The sequence below is a fragment of the Acinonyx jubatus genome, chromosome D4 (assembly GCF_027475565.1).
Source record: "Acinonyx jubatus isolate Ajub_Pintada_27869175 chromosome D4, VMU_Ajub_asm_v1.0, whole genome shotgun sequence".
Classification (NCBI taxonomy): domain Eukaryota; kingdom Metazoa; phylum Chordata; class Mammalia; order Carnivora; family Felidae; genus Acinonyx; species Acinonyx jubatus.
Window position 1 is genome coordinate 76,311,506 of NC_069391.1, and position 18,832 is coordinate 76,330,337.

The window sequence follows — 18,832 nt, forward strand, 5'->3', positions numbered from 1 at the left end:
TGTACCTCGGTTAGTAGTGGAATACACGGAATAAGAACATACAAGTAGTGAAAAAAGGATTCAGCATCCTATCTTACTTAGAGTAAAAAAGGTATCAGAAGAAATTAAAATACTCATTTTGGGTTTGCTCTGGGCTATTTTAGTTTCTTCCCCCCCATGTAAATGACTCTGCTGTTGAGGAAAACTTTGTGCTGAGAAAATAAAATACATGAGTCCAGGGAATCAGATGCCCCAGATCAAATAGGGGTTGTCTCTCCAGGGACAGCCTGTGATTTAGTTTGTAGTTGATCAAGCTGGTTTTCGCCTCATGGGGTCTGCTACTACATATATTTGGAGTGGGGCAAGTCTTGATTGCTGGCTTTTAAGTGTGATTTTAAAATAGTTCTCAAAGTGGGCAGCAGGCAGTGTAATAACACAAAGTGTGGAGGTGGACGGTTCCAGCCCTGCACTTGGAGTTCACCTTGGTGCTGCCCTGTGCATCCAGTGCGGTTTCTGAAATAAATGACTTCTGGTATTGCTGGGCCCACCCTCACCCCAGCATCTGTCTTGCTTTGGCTTCTCCCAGTTCCCCACCCCGCTCAGCACATGGTCACGTGATCGGTGCTACTAAATTGTAGCCGACATTTACCCAAACAGTCTTGGGCAGGCTGAGACTGCTGACTACCATAGAATTAAGGGCTCCTGTTTCGATAAAAACTTGCATTTGACTGTGGGAATTCCCTCCTGAGCCCAAGCAATTTTACAGGTACGTTCTTGACTCTCACTCCTTATTTCTGAATTGCTCGTTGCCACCCAGATAATCCCCTCAAGCGTCTCTCCAGTGCCACAGCCACACTTGTTCTTTGCATGCTGTGTAATTGATCCAGTATCCTCATGTGTATGCACAGCTGTGGCATGAAGCAGGGTGACCAGGAGCCCTTGCCACTCAGTGTTCACAGCCATTAATAATACATCAATAAAAATGACATCTATTATACATGAGAGCCTCACAATTAAGCCAGCACATATGGGCATCCTTTCTTTGCTCTTGGTAATAAAGTGCTTTTTAGCAGCTTGGAAAGAAGAAAGAAAATAAGTCGCTTGGACACAGATCAGGGATGGGAATTGGGAGGGCTGCTGGGGGTCTCCAGCTCCGTGGCCACTCACCCCAGTGGCCCAGATTAGCTCCCTGATCACCCCACCAGGCCAGTCCAGAATAAAGAGCAGCATTAGTTCAGGCAACCCTCAGGAAGCACTATTGTGAGATTCCCTGCAGCTGCGCCTCCTTTTCACGTAAAGAGGTGAAAACACTCCATTAGAATATCCATAGGACTGCTTTACTGAACCTTAGGGGGCCTTGTGTGAAACTGCCCTCCACCCACTAGACGCAGGGTCAACAAACAATGGCCTGTGGCTAGAACCTGGCCCTAGGCTTGAACATTTGCAGTCAGTTTTCTGATTAGGAACGCTAACTTTGAAATCCAGCAAGAGAGATGTTATCCCAGTAAGAAAGGAATTCCATTCTTCTCGTTAGTAGATGTGTATTACAACAACAAAACTGTACTCCATTATTAGTTTTGACTTCCGTCAAGAAAAACCGTTATGCAAACTTGTTTTCTCTCTTGTTGTAGAGGTACCTACGTAATAACTTTGAGTTTGCCTCTTGCCTCCCAAAGGCTCAAATATTTACTACCTGGCCCTTTTCTGAAAAAGTGTGTCTACCCTGGCCCTGGACTTTGATTTTTGAGTGAGAAAATAGTACCCTTAAAGGGAATTCACTTTCTTTTGCCTCTGGCCAGCAGTGACGTTTCCCCCCAGCTCTGTGGGTTCCCTGCCACTGGGGAAATAAACGGGTCATCTCCAGGTGATTGAATCTTAAAACTGAGTTTCAGAGTTATGAACCTCTGTCGTGTGTGGTCTCTGAGACTCTGGCCTATAAGCCTGGAGCACGCGCCAGCTGTTGTGAGTACGACAGAGAAGCTGGTACGAGGTGAAGCTCTTCTCCTGAATGTGGATAATCCAGGGTGGGGTTCCCCAGAGGTCATGGTCATCCTTCCCCCTCAGCTGGCTCTCCTAATTTAGGGGTCTTATTTCTTTAGATATCCAAGTGATACACGTTCAATTTTTTTTTTTTTTAATTTTTAGGAAATTTTACGAAGACGTGATTTTCAAAGCTAATTATGAAAACATTTGTCGTGGGAATCAGTGGGTGAGTAATTTTGCTACAAACAGCCGGTGGACGTACTCAGGATGTCCAGAGGGTGTTTTCCTGTAGACGTGGTGGGGAAGGAGGAGTCAGGATTCCTGAATCCTGAAGAAAGGAACAGGCCACTGGCTGTTTTATAAATGGCGGCAGGAGATGGGAGATGAGAGAGTCTCTTACAAACAGAGAAACAGGACCCTCAGTAATCAAAATCTGCCTGTTTTACCATTTCTTTTCTGGAGTTAACATCAGATGCTTTTTTATCCTATGTCCTCATTGCCCTGGCATAATTATTAGCTGTGTGCCCCTCTCCCTCTCAAAAGTGTCCTAAATTATATGGTCGCCCAGTCTCTCTGGTACCAGAGGTGTGCATGCAAATAAGACAGCAAAGGACATTATTTGTTTTGCTACTGTTTTATGTTCATCTTTCTTCTGGGTACATTCACATTATGCATGGTCCAATTAATGAAATACTTGAGACTATTAAAATTAGAAGTTTGTGATTTGGGGGAGATCACTGTGTTATTTTATTACATTACTGTGGTAAGTAATCAGAAGTCAAAGGGGATGAATCCTGTGGCAGAACTCTGCCTTGTCTGGCTCCCATCTAACCAGAACCAGAGTTCCGGTTTTTTTCTGCATGGCTTCTCTTGTCCATGCCTTCCCTGCTGCGTTCACTGCCATCATCCTAATTCAGACCCTCATTCCCAAATTCCAGTCCCTCCCCCCCTTAACTTTTTTTCCATACCTCTCTGCCAGTTGAATCGTCTTGCAAAAAAGTTTTAATTATTCTCTCGCTTAGTGAACAATAGTCCGTGGTTATCAGTCACCCAGAATGTAATCTGAGTATCCTGGTGCATGAAGACCATTCCATACATAATAAAAGAAATGCATTAGCTTCAGGGACAGGTAGGCTGTAGGAGAGGTTTGATACAGGAGCTCTGTGGTATCCCCAAAGACTTGTTTCTTTCCATCTCTTTGTGTCTTCCTCCACTTGGATTCGTCCTAGACTTGGCTCCACGTGTTGGTCACAAGGACCAGCAGGTCCTGAGACTTTATTCTTCTTAGCCTGCCTCTCTCCCTCTAAGTCATGGTTTTCCCTTTGACGGCACTAGCTGTACCCTGTGCACACAGTCACTGTGGCCAAAGGGATGAACCTGCCTTGATGAGCTTAGGCCAGCGGGGCCCTGCCCTGGAGTTGAGAGCAGGGTCAGTCCACACCAGGCCTCGGAAGCAGGGGTGCACCTGGGGAGGCAGCTGCCCAGTCTACTCTAGCATCTAGTCCAACTTGCATTCTACGTATTCCCTTCTTCTCAATATCTGCCTCGGGCTTTCTTGCCACGTGCACTGAGTGCTGCCCACACCTCCCTAAGAAAGCCTCCTCTTTACTCTCTCTTCCTCAGCAAGTGCCAAGATTTCATTTTAGTGCTGCTTCCGCGAAGCACCTGCCAGACTCGGCTGCAGTGACCTCTGCTCCTACCTTTCTTCCTTCGTCTAGACTCAGTGTTGGATCTTTCTTGTATACTTACCCCTTACTACCCTATGAAATAATCATTACATTAAGACGTCCAGGAATAGTGGGGATTCTAAAGCGTTCAAGAGTCAGTCAAGATCCTGAAAATGTAATGCATGTGTGATGATATTCACTTTTCCGGGGAAGGGGTATATAATCTTTACCAGATTTTCATGTTAAAAAATGTGATGTTAAAAAATATAACTCCAACTGACTAATTTCACTTAGCATAATACCCTCCAGTTCCATCCATGTAGTTGCAAATGGCAAGATTTCATTCTTTTTGATTGCCGAGTAAGACTCCATTGTATATAGGTACCACATCTTCTTTATCCATTCATCCATAGACAACTACGTGGGTAGAACTGAAGGGTATTATGCTAAGTGAAGTTAGTCAGTCAGAGAAAGACAAATATCGTATGACTTTACTCATATGAGGACTTTAAGAGACAAAACAGATGAACATAAGGGAAGGGAAACAAAAATAATATAAAAACAGGGAGGGGGACAAAACAGAAGAGACTCATAAATGGTGAGAACAAACTGAGGGTTACTGGAGGGGTTGTGGGAGGGGGAATGGGCTAAATGGGTAAGGGGCACTAAGAAATCTACTCCTGAAGTCATTGTTGCAGTATATGCTAACTAATTTGGATGTAAATTTTAAAAAATAAAATTAAAAATATATATATAACTCCATGGGCCTTGGAGTTAGACTTTGTATGCTATTACTTGCTGGCTGTTATCTTGGGCAAGCTTTATGAGTATACGGTTTTTCAGTCCTTAGGTTCCTCAACTTTAAAATGGAAATATTAATATATACCTGCTACAGAATGGATTTCCTCTTGTTTAAGTACCTACAGATAGCCTTTTTAACTCCTCCTTAGCGCTCTGTCATATTCCAAATATACTTAACCCTCTTGTCTCTTGGCTATGTAACAAAAAAACAAATGGACCAGGACTTGTGCGTTTATTTGGGTGTTATGAACAAAGGCGGAAGTGGCTCCGAGTAGGTAGTCGTTTTCCTTCTCCGTATCCTAGGATAAAGCATGCACCTGTCGGGACACTCTTGCCCTGAGGTTGGAATGCACGTGAGGTGGTTGTGATCTTGGCGCCTGGTGGTTCTGAGCATGCTGAAAGGGAAGAGTTAGTCTTAAGCTGTCACCCGAGCAGGATTCCAAGTGTAGATCTTAGACTTGAGCTTGTTCAATTCCGACTTGTTAAATTCTTGTTAAATTCCCTTTCCCATCTGTCTCACCTGGACTGCCTTCTGCCTGGTCTGTCTCCTCCAAGTCTACAAAACCAGAGTACCTGTTCTTCATTGTCTCCAGCTAACTCAATGAGAAGGGATCTAATTACTGTCGGTTTGACTGTATCATCTGAAAGGGATAAGTCTAGAACACGACACATTTTCTAACCAGGTTGCCTATACTATAATAAAGTTATCCCTGTTTACTCTCTATTTTAAACCAAAGTTCAGAATCTGGACTATATAAAGTCACCATGGGTTATGGCCTTTTTTGTTAAAAGGGAAAAAAAAATTGTACCAGTATTTTCTCAAGGCAAAAAGTAACACCCCGCCCCACTTTCCCGTCTTTTCAAGAAGATCACCCATATCCTACCCAATTATGTATTCTAAGGTTAATTGGAAAAACTTGACTCCTATTTCTTGTACTTTGTAGGTATGTTATATAGGTGATATTGAATAAATCCAATAAACAATTTTGGTGAATTAATGTTAGTTTCTTTTCTAGATTTTAAATATATTGTACTCTTTCAACTGGGATTAAGCACAGGTTCTCGCAAATAAATGTGCAGTTAAGAGTTTTTCGTACCATCAGGGCACCTGGGTGGCTCAGTTGGTGAAGCGTCCTACTTTGGCTCAGGTCATGATCTCATGGCTCATGAGTTCAGTCCTGCTGACAGCACAGAGCCTGCTTTGGATCCTCTGTCCCCCTGTCTCTCTCTGCCCCTTCCTCACTTGAGCGTGCGCACACACACACACTCTCTCTCTCAAAAACAAATGAACACTTAAACAACAAAAGAGAGTCTTGTAGTGTGGACATTTGGTCGTATGATGAAGCCTTGACTTAATATAATATTTTGTTGTTTGTTTTCCGAGAAACCAAGTGGTTTTATTGTAGCATGGGAACAGGACCTGTGAGCAGAAAGAGCTGCCTCAAGTAACTTTACGTTTTGTTTGTTGTTGTTTTTTGTTGTTTTGTTTTTAGAAGAGACAGAATACCAGGAGGGGAGGGGGGAGAGGGAGAGAGTCTTAAGCAGGCTTTACACTCAGCGCGGAGCCCGTGCAGGACTCAATCTTACGACTCTAGGATCATGACCTGAGCCCTTATCCAGAGTCAGACACTCAACCAACTGAGCCACCCAGGCGCCCCTAGAGGAATGGTTTTAAATGCACAAAGTAAAACATAGGAATACAGAGGAAAAACCAGTTATATTGAAATACAGTTATAAAAATCTTTTCAAAACAAATTGTAGCATTGTGATATATACATTTCTTTACTAACTTATTAGATAATAGTATCCAGCGGTAGGTCTGAAAACTGCCATAAATTTGAAATAATGATGAGTGTCGATGATGCTTCAAGATATCTGCCCCAACTGTACCATAATATGAAAATATCTATGATTTCTATTGGTGACAAAGTCACAGGTACTGTAAAGACTACTGATGTTTGTTACTTATATTCATAATTAAAGGGGAAGCTAAAGTTCTGTTAGAATATAGTAAGAATAAAGATGTAATCTCTTTCCCATCCAAGTTCACAAAGTCTATGAGTCTGTCCACAGACCCTCAGAAACGTCAGCCCCAGGTTGAGAAAAGCTCTGACCAAATGACTAGCGAAGTGCTGTGTGTGGCATTAGATGCTGGAAAAGTAGACACACAGAGCAGTTAGTCAGGGTCCCCATTCTCCTTGGTGTCACAGTCCAGCCTTGATGACTGCATGTGATACGCTTCGATGGGTTCTCCCACCTCTCCCCAAAGCGGAGAGAGGTTGAGAAAGGAGGCAGTACAGCAGAGCTGTGGATGTGTGCTAAGTGCTTGTAATAAGCCCATCCTCCATTTTTCTCTATGATACATGGAAACAAAATCACAATGACCCGCCTGCAATTTTATACACTTGAACCAAAAGTGCTGCTCATATTCTGTGGTTTTGCATATGAACCCTCTGAATGTTTCAGTACACACAGAACATTCTTTTGCTTCCCACATAGTAGCTATATTTTTAAGCCTTAGTATTACCCAGTTCACTTGCCCAGTGCTTAGTTTCCTTTCTCCTTCATCCTTTCCAGTATATTTCTTATCATTCCTTATGGTAGATCTACTTAGGGCTATGGTTTTGCCAACATATCTATGAAAGAAATAATTTCTCATTTATGTTTATTTATTTTTGAGAGAGAGACAGACAGAGTGTGAGCAGGGGAAGGGCAGAGAGAGAGGGAGACACAGAATCCAAAGCAGCCTCCAGGCTCTGAGCTGTCAGCACAAAGCCCGATGCGGGGCTTGAACTCATAGACCGTGAGATCATGTCCTCAGCTGAACTCCGATGCCCAACCAACTGAGTCACCCAGGTGCCCCAATAATTTCTTTTAGACATTGCATGTTGTTTTATTTTACCTTATTTATTTTTAAAATTATTTATTAAGTAATCTCTACACCCAGTGTGGGTCTCGAACTCATGACCCCAGGGTCAAGAGTCACATGCTCTTATGACTGAGCCAGCCAGGCATCCCATACATATTGTTTTAAATATCCTTTTTTTTTAAGATCACTTTAAAATGGTTTATATTAAATGCATCTTCCTTCTTGGTATTTTTGATTTTTTTTTCTTTTCCTTTTTTTTTTTTTTGTTCAGTGTGACAAATGGCGGGAAGACAACGCTGGCTAAGATTTTGCAGAAACACCTCCCAAACTGCAGTATCGTATCTCAGGATGATTTCTTTAAGGTATCTAAAACTTCTCAGGTAATTCATTTAACACAACAAAATCCTAGTAGCCGGTTGATTAAATTACGTCCAGAAAGCCTTTGCTGAATGATACAGCTTTTGTAGTGAAGGCAGGTTCCATGCAGTAATGTCACTGATCCACTAGATGGCATTACTTATTGTTGCGGCTCTGATTTTATTTATCCTCCTCATGCAAAGCGTTTACTAAAAGTTTATCGCCTCTTCATTCTATAATTGTATTATTTCTGCACTGCACAGTTTTGATGGGTGCCTCGTTATTTTTTCAGCCAGAGTCTGAGATAGAGATAGACGCAAATGGATTTCTGCAGTATGACGGTAAGTAGATGGGTTTGTGAAACACGCACAAATGTTCATTTTCTGTTTCAAACCTCTGTCTGTGAAGACAGTCTCGAAACGTGCTCAAACACACTGCTATACTCTACACATGCTTTTGTAAAGGTTTCTGATTTATGTCCAACTGTTTAAATAAATGAAACCCAGGGCACCTGGGTGGCTCAGTCTGTGTAGTGTCTGACTTCGGCTCAGGTCATGGTCTCGTGGTTCGTGAGTTCAAGCCCCGCATCAGGCTCTGTGCTGACAACTCGGACCCTGGAGCCTGCTTCGGATTCTGTGTCTCCCTCTCTCTCTCTGCCCCTCCCCGACTCATGCTCTATCTCTGTCTCTCAAAAATAAACATTAAAAACAATTTTTTTAACAATACATAAATAAATGAAACCCTTTTTCCCCAGTTTTATATTTAAAACTGAAAACATTGGAACAATAGATTTTTTTTTTCTAAAGCTAGAACAAGGTATGTTTGCTGGTACTATATTCATCCCTGCCGGGGGGGCACACATAGCTCTACTCTCACCCCCTCCCTGCAGTCTTGCCTGGAACAAAGTCCAGGCTCATCCTGTAGGCTTCCCTCCCAGTGACCAAGGTGCACCGGACAGCTGGTTTCTTCTTTCCACTGCTCATAAGGGTTAGTGAATATTTTTTAGATGGATTCACCTCGCTCCCTTGCCCAATCTAATACTGTTTTGAAGCCAAAGGATTATAAAGTCAGAAAATACTTATTTTCCTCTAGAGAATGTCATGCTAATAAACTATATTTAATGGTCTTATCAACTTTGATAACTAACAAGATGATCACTGAGTGTTTATGCAAACTGGCAGCAGAAACAGCTCTCTTAAAGACCCATAAACTGTGTTCTTTATTTTTAACTTTGACGACCTTAGAGGAAAAATGTTGTGTAATCAGTTCTTACAGACACATGATAGTTTTAAGAGAAGCAAAATCCTTGACTCGCTGCCTGTTCTTGTGTCTTGAACTGTAGCCAGGATATTTTTTTTCATTTCCTCCCCCCCCCCCCCCCGAAGGTTTGTAAGGAAGATTATTAAAAAGTAAGAGTTAAACAAGGAAAAACCATTTTCAACAACAGACAAAGAATTATTTCTAATGCAAATGAGTTCTTATAAACTGATAAGAAAAACACTAATATTCTAATTGAAAAATGTCCAAGGATATAAATAAGCTTTTTACAAAAGCAAAAGGTTATTCGATTAATAAATATACAATAAAAAGTCAACCTCAGAAGTAGCCAAAGAGTTGTAAATGATTTTTTCCCACTTATCTTGCAAGGAGATTTTTTTCTCAGTGTTTATTTTAAGAGAGAAGAGCCCGTGTCCACACACGTGCACATGAGCAGGACAGGGGCAGAGAGGGAGGGGGAGAGAGAATCCCAAGCAGGCTCCACGCTCTCAACATGGAGCCCATCGTGGGGCTCAATATCACAAACCCTGAGATCATGACCTGAGCCAAAACCAAGAGTCAGATCCTTAACTGACTGAGCCACCCAGGTGCCCCAAAGTGAACAGATTTGTAAAGAAATAATTATCTAATGATGGCACAGGCTTAATAAAACAAAAACTTTCATAAATGGAAATATCAACTGACATAAGCTTTCTGGAAGGGAGACTGAACGCATGTCCCAAAGTCCTTAATATATTCATGCCGTGTGTCAAGTGTCCCACTTCCAGGAGTCTATCTTAAGGAAAATCTGAAATTTTTAGGCAAGTACACAAATTTAAAGTAAATCAATGTTTTGTAATGATTTACAAAGTAATGTTGAAATCTTTATAATAACCACCAAAAGGTTAATTTAAAGACACAAAGCTATCAAGTTTATAAATAGATGGAATCATTAAAATGTAGTTGATACATACAAAATAAGTCAGAAGAGGTAAAAAACAGAGAACTTAAAAGAAGTCAAAAGATATGGAAAAGTAGAAAATGAGAGTAAGATGATAGATTTAAGCCAAATATATTGGTAGCTATATTAAATTAATTGAACTAAAATACAGCAAAGATTGTCAAGCTGGATTGAAAGAAAAATAAAAAAAGCTCCTTACAAGAGATATATTTAAATATTAAGACAAAGAAAAGTAGACAAGGCTAGAAAAAGATAATGCCATGTGAATAATAATGCCTACTGAAAGAAATCTGGTATAACTACTAATATCAGACAAAGTAAACACAAAGAGTGTCACTAGAGATACTGTTACTAATATATTACTAAAAACAAAGAGATAAATAAGTTAATTCAACAGGAAGATAAACAATCCAAAATTTGTATGCACCTCATAACATAACTTCAAAATATGTTAAGCAAAAACTGAGAAAACTAAATGGGGAAATACATAAATCTATAATTATTGTGGGATTTTTTAAATATTTTTTTAAAGTTTATTTAATTTTAAGAGAGAGAGTGTGTGTGTATGTGAGTGGGGGAGGGGCAGAGAGAGAAAGGGAGACACAGAATCTGAAGCAGGCTCCAGGCTCTGTGCTGTCAGCACAGAGCCGGGTGCAGGGCTTGAACCCACCAACCGTGAGATCATGACCTGAGCCAACGTCAGACACTTAACCAACTGAGCCACCCATGCACCCCAGTTGTGGGAGATTTTTAATACAACTTCTTCAGTAACTAGTGGGAAAAGCAGACAAAAATTATAAGGGTATAACAGATTTGAAGCACACAATTAACAAACTTAACTGAACTGGCATATATGGAACATGTAGCCAATCACAGCAACATACACATTTTGATTTTCTTAAGAATACAGGGCACATTAATTAAAATAGAGAGCGTATGCAAGGGCATGGAGCAATTCCTAGTACATTTCAGTAACTTGAAGTAATATAGAGGTATCTTCTAATCACAGAGAACTGAATTAGAAATCAGTAACAAAAGAGTAAGCAGAAAACTCCCAAGTGTTTAGAAACTAATCAGTATCCTTTCTTTCTGGAAAAATTTAAACATATGCAAAAGTTGGCAGAAAAGTATAATGAACTCTCATGGATTCAACTTCTAAATGATGCACTCTTGACCAATTTATATTTCATCTGTACCCTTACCTTCTCCTTCTATATTTTTTGAAGTAAATTCCAGACGTCATCACATTTCATCTGAAGCAAAGCACTTCTGTGTATCCCGTGGGCCAAAGAATAAATCGCAGTGAAAATCAGAAGATCCTTTTAACTGAACAGTAATGAAAATATATTAAAACTAATGGTATTTCTGGTTGCAGCTAAGTTGGATTGGCCCCATTCCTTGCTCTTCCTCCCCCTTATAATTGAAAATCCTGGATGGAACATGACAAACAAAGGAAGACTCGAAGATGAAAAGAAGGGAGCCAAACGCCTAGGGCCTTCAGGACTTGAGGAAGGGCATGACTGTGATTCTGTGGGTTTTCTTTTTACCTGTCATATATCCAGGAAGGGGTACTGGAAGGGTGTGAAACATGGAATCATCAATAGGTGCAGACAAAAAAAGCCCCAAGAAACCTGTTCCCTCTAGTCAAAGGACCAGGAAAAGGATGGCCTACTCAAATCGAATATCATTTTGATAATATCCACCCTATTGTAGCTAAACACAGAGGGAAAAACCATCGTCCCCTCATGGTGTCAGCAGGGACTAGTGAGCAAGACTTCTGGACCCATCCGGCACCACAAGGCAAGGACCCCACCGGGGTCCTATCACTGGAGCCAGAGAGCTGGATTCCCACAGCCACCTACAGCAGTGACAGGATGACGCGGTGTGAGGTGGTGTTACTTGAGACTCCACTGTCCCCACCCGAGGAGCGTCAGCTACTGTCAGGAGGATGCAGTTGAGAGCTGAACGTCTGTCCTCACCAAGCAACAATGAAGCTACACCCGCATCTCCCCTCGTGGCTGCCCCCACTCCATGTTGGTGAGGTTTAGCAGGGGGATGACCTCCCATCCCCACCTAAACCTGCATACCACACCTAAACAGGGTAACTACCTATTAAAAAAAAAAAAAAGATCAAATAGGATCCAGAGCCTCACAACATAATACCCTAACCTTCCAGGACGAGACTGAAATTCATTCGTTACATCAAAAACCAGGCAACTCTCAACTTGAATGAGAAAAGAAATCAACAACCACTCCATGATTACCCAGATGCTGGAATTATCTAACAAGGATTTTAAAGCAGCATTCATAAAAAGGCTTCAGCTAGCAATTGTGAACATTCTTGAATCAAGTGAGAAATGTGAAAGCCTCAGTAAAGAAATAGAAGAGGTAAAAATCAAATAGGAATTTTTAAATTGACAACATACAGTAAACTGAAATTTTAAAACTCACCAAATGGGCTCAAGAACAGAATAAATATGACAGGGGAAAGAATCTGAATTTAAGGACAGAACAGTAGAAATTTATCTGAACAACAGAGAGAAAATGGACTGAAAAGAAATTAACAGAAATATGGGACAATAACAAAAGCTCTAACATTCATATCATTGGAGTCTCAGAAGGAAAGGAGAAAGAGTGTGGTGCTAAAGAAGTAGGTAAAACATCATAAATTTGGCATAAGACATAAACCTACAAATTCAAGAATCTGATCCCTAAGCAGATTAGACAAGACGGATCCAGAAGAAAAGAGAAGGCACAAATTACAAATATCAAAAACAACAAAGGTAGTATCACTACGGAGCCTACAGGCATTAAAAAGATAAGAGCATATTATGGACGTTCTGTGCAACTAAATTAGAAAACTTTAATGAAATTGACAATTTCCTGGGAAAATGCAAGTTACCAAGGCTAACAACAGAAGAGAAAATCCTAAGAGTCCTATGTCTATTAAATAAATTAATCAATAATTTTAAAACCTTCCACTAAAAAACCTAAGTCCAGATGGCTCAATTCAGTAGTTCCAGAGTAGGGCTCAGAAATTACAATTCTGGTAAATTCCCAGGTGATACCAATGCTGTTGGTCTACGTACTATACTTTGAGAATCAGTGTTGTAGAATACTTTTGCAGAATTATAATTGTAAGCTCAAAAAGTATGCTCAGTTTAGAGTTTGAAAAGGACATATTCATGTCCTTTATAAAATTTTTAATGATTTTTCTCTTAATTGCCTATGAGAATGCTTTGTATATTAAAGATGTTGTGAAATACATTGCAGGTATTTTCCCCAGCATATCATTTATTTTTCAAACTAATTTATAGATATTTTGTTATCAAAAATATTAAACTTTTATGTAGTCACGGGGGGAACAGGCATTATAAATAAAGCAAGATTAGCCATGAGTTTATGATTGTCGAAGCTGGTAATGGGGCCATGGGAATTCATCGTACTCTACTTTTGTATATATTTGAAATTTCACATATTAAAAATGTTTTGGGGTACCAGGGTGTCTCAGTCGGTTGAGCGTCTGACTTTGGCTCAGGTCATGATCTCCAGGTTCAATGGTTCGAGCCTCGCATCGGGCTCTGTACTGACAGCTCAGAGCCTGGAGTCTGCTTCAGATTCTGTGTCTCCCTCTCCCTCTGCCCCTCCCCTGCTTGCACTCGCTCTCTCTCTCTCTCTCTCTCAAAAATAAATATTAAAAAAATTTGTTTTAAATATTTCAAACATATCAATTTGTCAATAATAGAGTTTAAATTTATCTAAAATATTTATTAGCTATTTTGAAAGGTAAATGAAATAGTATTATTTTATGTATTTATAGAGCCCTAGACATACTCATCGTACAAAGCCACATCATAAAACTTTTGTTGTATTCATTTCATGTATTTTTGTACATTTACTTGAAGTGCTTGAAGCGCTCAATATGGAAAAAATGATGTCCACCATTTCCTGCTGGATGGAAAGCCAAGGACAGTCCCTGGCATCAACAGACTCTGGAAGTGCCGAGGAAATTCCCATACTGATCGTCGAAGGCTTCCTTCTCTTTAATTATAAGTAAGCATCCTCAACCTTATACTGACCTTTAGTGAATGGTGGGGGGGTGGGGGAAGGGAAACCTTGCGAACTAAATATGCTGTCATTTTAGGCCCCTTGACACACTATGGAACAGAAGCTACTTTCTGACCATTCCGTATGAAGAATGTAAGAGGAGGAGGAGGTGAGTTTTGATATCACCTTTGTGGATTGGAATTCCAAGGACAAAATATGCATGGGGATGAAAAGTACAGCATAGGGAATAGAGTTGGTCGTGTTTATAACAGCTTGTATGGTGACAGATGGCAGCTAACTCATGGTGACCATGGAGTCACATATAGGCCCGTTGAATCCCTGTGTTGCACACCTGAAACTAGTGTGTGAACTGTACTTCAACAAAAAATAAAATTTTTTAAGCAAAAACATTTTTTAAATTTTTTAAAAGACAAAATTGTAGGAAAAACAAGGAAAGAACATTATTGAGCAGTGTATATGTCAACAAGGCCTCATCTCTTCTACATAAAGAACAAAACCTTGTTACATAAATGCTCATCCACCTGGACTAATGCAAATTATTTTTCTAACATACATTTATTTATTTGTTTATTTAGACAGAGAGGGCGTGAGCAGGGGAAGAGGAGACAGAGAGAGAGAGAGAGAATCCCAAGCATGCTCCGAGCTGTCAGTGCAGAGTCCCATGTGGGGCTCAGTCCCACAACCATGGGATCATGACCTGAACTGAAATCAAGAGTCGGGCGTTTAACTGACTGAGCTACCCAGGCACCCTGCAAATTACTGTTCCAAGAAAAGGCCTTTCGACAAACCATTTGACTTCTCTGTCCTAAATCTTCAAGTGAGCCAGTCCCATGTTGATTATAATTTTAAATTTGTGAACCATTGTTCTGCTATAGCCACAAAGGACACCAGTTAGTTGAAAGCTTAATCCAACATATCAGTTCCTCTGTCATTATTTATGTTGATATTTGCTCTTGATTTTTTTATAAAGCACTGAAGCGTAGACAAATAATTATGAATGGTAGCGAATTACAAAAATAATGTTTTTGGAACCCGGAAAGTAAATCCATTTTATTGTCTTTGTAAGTAGCACTGAATCTAAAATGTATGTATGCTCTTAATCCTGTTTAGATTAAGTCTCAGTGATTTTCCCATTATCCTGACCACTGTTAGTGTATTAATTGTGTGTTTCCATCAGTATAAAGTTTCCTGTGTGTTTTGATAGTACGAGAGTCTACGAGCCTCCAGACACCCCAGGGTACTTTGATGGCCACGTGTGGCCCATGTATCTAAAGCACAGACGAGAAATGGAGAAGATCACGTGGGAGATTGGTAAGCGCCTTTTCTCCCTCTACAGAGGGCATTTACTTGTCTTTGCCTTTAAGTCCACAAGAGCAAGGACATTAGGAGGTTTTTTCCTTGTGGATTACATAATAAAGGATCCTTCTAAGCCACAACACTCTGGGCTCCTCTGCTTCCACAGTAGGCGCTACTGGTTTCTGTTTCTCGGTCTTCAACTCTCATCAAAGCCTGTCAGCTTCTAGGTGGTCATTCATGAAACTCATATTGAGTGAATGTCTTCTGTGTGTAAGGCAGTGTCCTGCTGATGTCAAGGGAAGTAAGACAAAACCTGCCCCCACTTGTAAGAGCCAACATTCTGTCCAGGAAACAGCCGCTAAAGATCCTGGCTGCACGAGCATGTCCTCTCTAACTATGCCAAGTGCTGTGCTACCAAGTTCCAGGGGGACGGCCCAAGGCCCAGCAATCAGGGAAGGCTTCCTTGAAGAAGCCTCTTAAACCACACTCTAAAGGGTTTAAATGGACAAAGGGAGATAGGTCGGTAGACAGAAGATCACTCCAGAGTACCCGAAAAGACCAGGGACACAAAGGAGCTAGTAGCATCTGAGAGAAGGTTGGTGTATTTTTGGTAGAGAAAACTGAGAGAGGTGATACTGGAGACACAGGGAAGATCTAAACTCTACCAGGCCAGTTAAGGACTTGGGGCATTATCCTGGGAGAAGTGGGAAGCCCTGTACAGAGAGGTTTTAAACAAAGACATGGTAGGGGCACCTGGGTGACTCAGCATCTTGTTCTTGACTTCAGCTCAGGTCACGATCTCACGGGTTGTGGGTTCAAGCCCCGCATGGGGCTCTGCGCTGACAGCACGGAGCCTGCTTCGGATTCTCTGTCTCCTCTCTCTGCCCCTCCCCTGCTCATGCACTCGCTCTCTCTCTCAAAATGAGTAAACTGAAAAAACAATTTTAAACAAGGACATAGTTGATATCAAATTCTTGTTTTAGTGCGATTCCCCTGGCTATGTGAGGGTGGATGCAGAGGGTGTGATGTTGGACGCGTGTGCTCAGTAGAACAGGGTGACGAAATAGATATGGAGCGGCACTCTCCCTCTCCATCTCAAATGCCACTCTAACCATGCCCCCCACCCCCTTTGCTGAAATACCGTCAGAGTCTCCAGCTTTCTGGTATAAAATCCAAACATACTTCAGGGCCCCTAAAGACTAAGGCACAGACAGCCTTGCTCTAAAATCTCATCCCTACAGTGTTCCGACCTCCCAGCTTCTAGCCCTTCCAAACTGTGCATCCTTTTCTTAACAGACAAGTTTATCTCTTACCTCCAGTTTTCTTTTTTTTTTTTTAATTATTTTTGTTAATGTTTATCTATCTTTGAGAGAAAGAGACAGTGTGAGCAGGGGAGGGACAGAGAGAAAGGGAGGCACAGAATCTGAAGCAGGCTCCAGGCTCTGAGCTGTCAGCACCGAGCCCAAGCTCGAACTCGTGAACTGTGAGATCATGACCTGAGCCAAAGTCGGACGCCTAACCAACTGAGCCACCCAGGCGCCCCTGACCTCCAGTTTTCCGATTAAAGAGTTCTTTCCTTCCTTTAACTACATAGCTTCTACTTTTTCTTCAAAATTAACTATGCCAGTTTGGGTAAAAATATCTCCTGGGCCTGGAGAATTCTGAGTCAGTACATACGTGGCACAGCCCAGACCCCTGCATGATTCAAGAAGCTTCATAGGCAAGCCTGATGCATACGTAGGTTGGAGAACCACCCCCTTAATGATTCTTTTGGGGAGACACCTCTGCAGTGCTCCTAAAGTGCCACATGCACAGTACCACGTAACTCTTGCTTTTTCAAAAAATAACTTTCACATCTGCTAGTATGCATTTCTGAAACCAAATTTTTTTTAACTTATTGTTCCTGACTGTAATCTATTTCTCTCTTTAATGACTATTCATTTCTTTTTACATTATGGCCCTGAATTCTTTGTTTAAACCTATTTGTATTCTTTTTTTTTAAGTTTATTTATTTATTTTGAGAGTGACAGTGTGAGTGGGGGAGAGGCAGAAAGAAAGAGAGAGAGACAGAGAGAGAGAGAGAGAGAAAGAGAATCCCAAGCAGGCCCCACACACTCAGTGCAGAGCCAGGTGCGGGCTCAAACTCATGAAACCATGAGCTCATGACCTGAGCTGAACCCAAGTATCAGACACTTAATGGACTGAGCCATCCAGGCACCCCAAACCTATTCGTATTCTTAAGAGATGTCAAGTGCCAGAGTAAGAATCCTGTACTAACCGATCCACCCTCCTTTCTCCTTCCCAGTTTACCTAGATGGAACAAAATCTGAAGAGGACCTCTTTAAAGAAGTGTATGAAGATCTAATACAAGAACTAGCAAAGCAAAAGGGTAAGTATTATGGATGGTGAAGGAACAGCCAGGAAACTAGTTCATTTTGTACCCAAGAATGGCTTACCAGAATGCTAATGTAGGAGTGATTATATCCATTCATTCATTGCTTTGAAGATAATTCAGAATCAGAGACTCTGAATGGGTTTGGGGACTTGATTATTTTGTTTATAAGGTTTTTTTTATTTAAGGGTGAAAATATGTTTATGTTATGTCATTTAAATTGTTTAGTAGATGGATGTTATTTCAATGGGACTGAAATTATCCTTTGAGCAGAGTGAAGTTAAAATGCTGGTGATCTCATTTTAGTATGTCAAGAATTCCCCGTTTCCTTTATTCTTCTAGAAGATTTCCCATGAATTTATTTTCCCAAATACTTCAAAAATAAACACAAGATGTTAAAAAATATTTATTGAATGTTTCCTTAAGGTGTTCATATAAGATGACACATTTTGCAAGTACCAGAAACTTTTCCTTTATCTAGTTTAAGCACAAAGAAAGTACAGGGGTAGTGGTGGCTTCAGGCTTAGCTGGATCAAGCTGGTTCAAATGTCATCTTCAAGACTCTGCCACAATTCCACGTTCTGTTTGGGTTTCTTTTGAAGTCAGACTCTCTCTACTGACAGATACGATGGCTGTGGCAGCACCATACTCCTAGGCTGAACAGCCTCTTAGGCTCAACAGTAGAAAAAGACCATTAATCCTTTCCCAAGATTTCCCATGAGTTGATAAATGTTGAAGCTGGGTTTTGGGTTCCAAGGGGTTTATATGTGATTCTCACTGCTTTAGCATATGTTTAAAATTCTTTATTTTAAATGTTTTTTTTAAAAGCACTTTTAGGGGGAGGGGAAGAAGAAAAAAAAAGAGGTTAGAGTGGGAGAGAGCCAAAGCATAAGAGACTCGTAAAAACTGAGAACAAACTGAGGGCTGATGGGGCGTGGGAGGGTGGGGAGGGTGGGTGATGGGTACTGAGGAGGGCACCTTTTGGAATGAGCACTGGGTGTTGTATGGAAACCAATTTGACAATAAATTTCGTATATTAAAAAAAAAACCAATATGAAAGGACAAAAAAAAAGAAATGAAAAAAAAAAGCACTTCTACATTTTAGCCGAGCTAAAAATTCTCAGGGAAGATTTTGATTGGTCCTGCTTGGGTCACATGCCTTGTGCTAACGCAATCACTTTGGCCAGGGAGATGGCATACTC

At 40.9% G+C, this 18,832-nt stretch overlaps 1 protein-coding gene across 9 annotated transcripts in view; it reads left to right on the forward strand.

Moving 5' to 3' along the window:
* The window catches only part of NMRK1 (nicotinamide riboside kinase 1), a 48,910-nt gene that overhangs the window by 1,371 nt on the left and 28,707 nt on the right, over positions 1-18,832 (forward strand). For 8 of the 9 annotated variants that reach the window (XR_003414538.2, XR_003414539.2, XR_008291253.1 and 5 more), the window contains exons 2-8: positions 2,125-2,188; positions 7,571-7,661; positions 7,949-7,997; positions 13,780-13,927; positions 14,019-14,090; positions 15,120-15,253; positions 17,544-17,627. Coding sequence is in view for 2 of the 9 variants with exons in the window: in XM_015081134.3 (XP_014936620.1) it covers positions 2,160-2,188; positions 7,571-7,661; positions 7,949-7,997; positions 13,780-13,927; positions 14,019-14,090; positions 15,120-15,253; positions 17,544-17,627 (607 nt within the window). In the remaining 7 variants the exon portion in view is untranslated. The remainder of the gene's footprint in view (positions 1-2,124; positions 2,189-7,570; positions 7,662-7,948; positions 7,998-13,779; positions 13,928-14,018; positions 14,091-15,119; positions 15,254-17,543; positions 17,628-18,832) is intronic. The other variant, XM_015081135.3, reaches the window with a different exon arrangement.